The 6,000-nt window shown below is 42.9% G+C and overlaps 1 protein-coding gene across 1 annotated transcript; it reads left to right on the top strand.

The window, feature by feature from the left end:
* The first annotated feature begins 208 nt into the window (after positions 1-208).
* On the top strand, positions 209-1,153 carry LOC484858 (olfactory receptor 10H3). Its single transcript, XM_038565306.1, has one exon. The coding sequence runs from the start codon at positions 224-226 to the stop codon at positions 1,151-1,153; it is 930 nt and encodes a 309-aa protein (XP_038421234.1). The 5' UTR covers positions 209-223.
* Positions 1,154-6,000: the final 4,847 nt, after the last annotated feature.

Below are 6,000 nucleotides of genomic sequence, written 5' to 3'. Positions count from 1 at the left end.
ATCAACTTTCAAATCATAAATAGGAACTGAAATTTGGTAATCCAGGATTGCTGCCTGGATTGATATAATTCATGGCATTTCCTTTTTGGTTTATTCATGTGACTAATCACATGTAGGTTTTATGACACTGTCTCATCCTTGTCCTTCATGGAATAAATCATGTATCTTCATATCCTTTCTGGCCTCAGCAGATGCAGCTTCCGTGGCTGGTCAGAACTATAGCATGGTGTCTGAATTCATCCTCGTGGGCTTCTCCACCTTCCCACAGCATCTCCTGCCTGCCTTCTTTCTGTTCTACTTGCTGATGTACCTGTTCACGCTGCTGGGGAACCTGCTCATCATGGCTACTGTCTGGAGTGAGCGCAGCCTGCACACGCCCATGTACCTCTTCCTGTGTGCCCTGTCCATCTCTGAGATTCTGTTCACTGTTACCCTCACCCCCCGCATGCTGGTTGACATGCTCTCCAGCCACCGCTCCATCACCTTTGTGGCCTGTGCCACCCAGATGTTCTTCTCCTTCACGTTTGGCTTCACCCATTCCTTCTTGCTCATGATCATGGGCTATGACCGCTACGTGGCCATCTGCCACCCCCTGCGCTACAACGTGCTCATGAGCCCCCGTGGATGTGCCCACCTCGTGTCCTGGACCTGGGCTGGTGGCTCAGTCATGGGGATGATGGTGACCCTGATAGTTTTTCATCTCACCTTCTGTGGGTCTAACGTGATCCACCATTTTGCTTGCCATGTGCTTTCCCTCCTACAGTTGGCCTGTGGGAAGGAGACATTCTCTGTCACCTTGGGAGTGATTCTGGTGTGTGTCTCAGCTCTGATGGGCTGCTTATCCCTCATCGTCCTCTCTTATGTCTTCATCGTGGCTGCCATCTTGAGGATCCCGTCTGCTGAGGGCAGACACAAGACCTTCTCCACCTGTGTGTCCCACCTCACTGTGGTCATTGTGCACTATGGTTTTGCCTCCATTATCTACCTCAAGCCCAAGGGCCCCCATTCTACGGACAGTAACACTCTAATGGCCACCACCTATATAGTCTTCACCCCGTTTCTCAGCCCAATCATTTTCAGCCTCAGGAATAAGGAGCTCAAGAATGCCATAAAGAAAAGCTTCCAGAGAAAATTCAGTCCCCTTAGCTCCTGACAGCTAGAGGAAATATTGTGGTGAGGAAATATGACAGAAGTGCTGCGAATAATAAGGACTCATTCCATAGGAGTTTTGTAGGGATCAGTATATGAAAATACTGCATAGGTATTGCTGGATGCATCCATAGGTGTTGGAGCAGGCTAGGTATTTGTTTTTCTACCATGGTTTTCCTCACTCTTGCATAGGTTCTAGCAATCATTATCTCTTATTCTTGACCCCATGTGATGAACCCCCTCATATTACTTCTTTCTAAGAATGTGTTATCTACCTATGGACTGGTAGGGGCATCACATGGATGTGTCTGGGCACTAATGTCAATGGTTCTTCTTGAGTGGAGAAGCAAAGAAGGACCTTCCTCTCTGCCATGAAAAGAATAAACAAAAATAAGCATAATAATAAATAGCACCATAGGGCACCTGGGTGACTCAGTGGTTGAGCCTCTGTGTTTGGCTCAGGTCAATACAAGTCCCAGGGGTCCTGGGATTGCATTGCTCATCAGGCTCCCCACAGGGGACCTACTTCTCCCTCTGCCTGTGTCTCTGCCTCTCTCTCTGTGTCTTTCATGATTAAATAAATAAAAATCTTTTTAAAAAATAATAAATACCACCAACATTGAGGCTTTTCTTATCAGGCACTGTGTCCAATGTTTTATTTTTATTTTATTTCATTTTTTTATTGGAGTTCAATTTGCCAACGTATAGCATAACACCCAGTGCTAATCCCATCATGTGTCCAGTGTTTTATAAGTATTATCTTTTAATTATAACAAATGCACAAAAGAACATAAACTATTTGTCTCCAAGGAGATGGTTGACTGTTTATAGTTTCGCACTGTCTTTGAAGGAGATAGACCCTAGGCAGTTTTCAATGTTGATATGAGTTGAGTGACAGATGTCTAAAATGCAAAGTGGAGAAAGAGAGAGACAGAGGAACAGAGACAGAGATGGGGTAGGGGAGAAGGTTCAGTGTTTACCTAAGAACATACAGAATGTTAAAAGGGTATCGCATTCTGATAACTTATGGAAATTCTTTTTCCTATTGCCTCACATTACTTTCAGTAAAACATCAATTTCTCGTTCCTGTGTTTTACTTGACTCTATATGGGGGATGTGTTGTTGGAGGGTACAGTGCTATGTGAAGATGGCACAGAGAGAGATGGCTATGTGAAGATCACACCCTTAATGCAGATGAGAAATGTTGGTATGAAGGAGTCGCATGGAGATCTGTCTGACTCCAATCCTGAGGTTCTGGAAACTATACACACACACACACACACACACACACACACACACATATATATATACAAATGTATGCATATACACATGTGCATACATACACACATACAAATATACACATATATGTGTATACATATGTGTATATATGTTTATGTGTATATATACGTATGTGTGTGTGTGTGTATAAATAAATATATGGTTTCCAGAACCTTAGGATTTGAGTCAGACAGATCTCCATGCGACTCCTTCATTCCAACATTTCTCATCTACATTGTATACATCTGTATATGTGTGTATATATATATATATATATATATATATGTATATATATATGTATATGTAAGTATAAATTCTTACTAAAAGTTGTGGCCAGATATTTGAGTTGCAAGCAGCATATGTTCTATAATAATAAACCTAAGAATGGCTATCACATATGAGGGCCTGCTGTTTGCCAAATGTTGTGGGAAGGGTTTCCTGTGCACTCACTTTTCTACCCTCAAATTATTATTTCTGCACATTTAGATATGACCCACATCTATTACTATTCACATTTTTGAAAAGTAGAAAATGCAAGAGATTATTTGTCCCCAGCCACAGTGTCCTGAAGTGCTGAAGCAGGAATCTATTACAATCTGCATGTGTGTGCAGTTGGTGATCAGGAATGCACCTCTCTCTCCCGTGCCTGCAGAGAGAAGTGTGGTTGTGACCAGGAGGAGAGGGCTGTCATTACAAGGAATAGACACCTTTCAGGGAAGAGGGCAGGTACAGCCTGGGCACACAGCTCTTTCACACAGCCAGAGAGAAACACTGACTCCAGAGGAGTTACAGAGACACTTTGTACACATCAACACTGACAATGAGACCCTGGGGTTCCATTTTATTATTTTACAATTATTGGTGTTAATGACTCATGCCAATCTGTTCTACCTGAGATGCCCTTATCCAGAGCCTGTGACTATGTTCCTTTTCCTGGTCAAAGGGACTGCATGCAGATGAGATGTACTTAAGGGTCTGAGACAGCCACAAGCAATAAACAGATGAATTCAAAACATATTGTAACATTAAATATGTTATATGACATATACACACCCGTGTATATATATATATACACAAGTATATGTTTACACATCCATCCTGATAGTTCTCTTTCTCTGAGGAACTCATTTCCCCCTTAGGACTGCTTTTGCTGCATCCCAAAGATTTTGAACGGTTGTATCTTCATTCTCATTAGTTTCCATGAATCTTTTTAATTCTTCCTTAATTTCCTGGTTGACCCTTTTATCTTTTAGCAGGATGGTCCTTAACCTCCACGTGTTTGAGGTCCTTCCAAACTTCTTGTTGTGATTTAGTTCTAATTTCAAGGCATTATGGTCTGAGAATATGCAGGGGACAATCCCAATCTTTTGGTATCAGTTCAGACCCGATTTGTGACCCAATATGTGGTCTATTCTGGAGAAAGTTCCATGTGCGCTTGAGAAGAATGTGTATTCAGTTGAGTTTGGATGTAAAGTTCCGTAGATATCTGTGAAATCCATCTGGTCCAGTGTATCATTTAAAGCTCTCGTTTCTTTGGAGATGTTGTGCTTAGAAGACCTATCGAGTATAGAAAGAGCTAGATTGAAGTCACCAAGTATAAGTGTATTATTATCTAAGTATTTCTTCACTTTGGTTAATAATTGATTTATATATATATTTGGCAGCTCCCACATTCGGGGCATATATATTGAGGATTGCTAAGTCCTCTTGTTGAATAGATCCTTTAAGTATGATATAGTGTCCCTCTTCATCTCTCACTACAGTCTTTGGGGGTAAATTTTAGTTTATCGGATATAAGGATGGCTACCCCTGCTTTTTTTTGAGGACCATTCGAATGGTAAATGGTTCTCCAACCTTTTATTTTCAGGCTGTAGGTGTCCTTCTGTCTAAAATGAGTCTCTTGTAGACAGCAAATAGATGGGTCCTGCTTTTTTATCCAGTCTGAAACCCTGCGCCTTTTGATGGGGTCATTAAGCCCGTTCACATTCAGAGTTACTATTGAGAGATATGAGTTTAGTGTCATCATGATATCTATTCAGTCCTTGTTTTTGTGGACTGTTCCACTGAACTTCTTCTTAAAGGGGAATTTTAAGAGTCCCCCTTAAAATTTCTTGCAGAGCTGGTTTGGAGGTCACATATTCTTTTAGTTGCTGCCTGTCTTGGAAGCTCTTTATCTCTCCTTCCATTTTGAATGAGAGCCTTGCTGGATAAAGTATTCTAGGTTGCATGTTCTTCTCATTTAGGACCCTGAATATATCCTGCCAGCCCTTTCTGGCCTGCCAGGTCTCTGTGGAGAGGTCTGCTGTTACCCTAATACTCCTCCCCATAAAAGTCAGGGATTTCTTGTCTCTTGCTGCTTTAAGGATCTTCTCTTTATCTTTGGAATTTGCAAGCTTCACAATTAAATGTCGAGGTGTTGAAAGGTTTTTATTGATTTTAGGGGGGGGATCTCTCTATTTCCTGGATCTGAATGCCTGTTTCCCTTCCCAGATTAGGAAAGTTTTCAGCTAGAATTTGTTCAAATACATATTCTGGCCCTCTGTCCCTTTCGGCGCCCTCGGGAACCCCAATTAAACGTAGGTTTTTCTTTCTCTCTGAGGAACTCAAATACAAAAAAACTCAAAAGGTAAAACGCCTTGTAGAAATGTCCCCTTTCCAGCTAAAGAGATGAGTTCCAGATCTCCGGATCCCTGGTGGGTTTTGCTTCATGTAAGTTTCTCCACCAGGTCAGGCCCCTGCAATTCAGCGTTCTCTCTGACGATGTGCGTGTCCATGTATCCTTGTAATGCAGAAGCCTCATCACTCAGGAGTTTTAGCATCTCCTCTGACTCATGCAGTCCACACGGAGCACGGAGAATGTTCCTGGTGCCCTCCAGTTTCTAGTCTACCGAGTTTGTTGGGTGGAGACCATAGGCCCTGGGCTGGGTGCCCTACAGCTATACAGTCATGTGTGTCCTCACATCACACCTGAGGGCTTTGCAGCCAATGAGCAAATCCTGCAGCCGGGCTGTTGGGACTCCTTCACCTCTGCTAATGGATTTCCAAAGATACTCAGCCCTTCCCTTAAGGAATCTCAATGCCCTAAGTCTTCTCCAAAGAAGAATGGCCTAAGAATCTGGCTTGAAATGAATTTTGTCATGAAATCACATAACATATAATGACAGGATGCCATTTCAGGAGTCAGTTTTCTAGGGCTGCTGTAAGCACATAAACCAGTGATTTAAAACCATACACATCTCTCCTCCTCCATGTTGGAGGCCAGAAGCCAAAGTCAGGGTCACCAGGTGTGAGTCAATGTGTGAGCAGGGCTGTGTCCTTTGGGGGAATCAGGGGAGAATCTGTCTCCTGCTTTCCCAGCAGTGAGAGTCAGCAGGCATTCCTTGGCTCAAGTTCCCGCCTCAGTTACTCCAATCCCTCCTTCCTGTGTCACAACCCCTAGACTTCTCTCTGAGTCTTAACCCTCTTGCCCCCTTTTATAAGGACACTTGCAATCATAGCAGGCCCATCTGGGTGATCCTGGGTAACCTCCTGTCTCAGATCCTGAACTGCATCTCATCTGCAGGCAGATGCATT

This window comes from Canis lupus, chromosome 20 (assembly GCF_011100685.1).
Source record: "Canis lupus familiaris isolate Mischka breed German Shepherd chromosome 20, alternate assembly UU_Cfam_GSD_1.0, whole genome shotgun sequence".
Classification (NCBI taxonomy): Eukaryota; Metazoa; Chordata; class Mammalia; order Carnivora; family Canidae; genus Canis; species Canis lupus.
The sequence above is the reverse complement of the archived record's forward strand: the minus strand, read 5'-3'. Positions and strand labels throughout refer to the sequence as shown.

What these genes read in the sequence shown, in the direction of transcription:
- LOC484858 (XM_038565306.1), top strand. Translation starts at nt 224, where the DNA reads ATGGTGTCTGAATTCATCCTCGTGGGCTTCTCCACCTTCCCACAGCAT.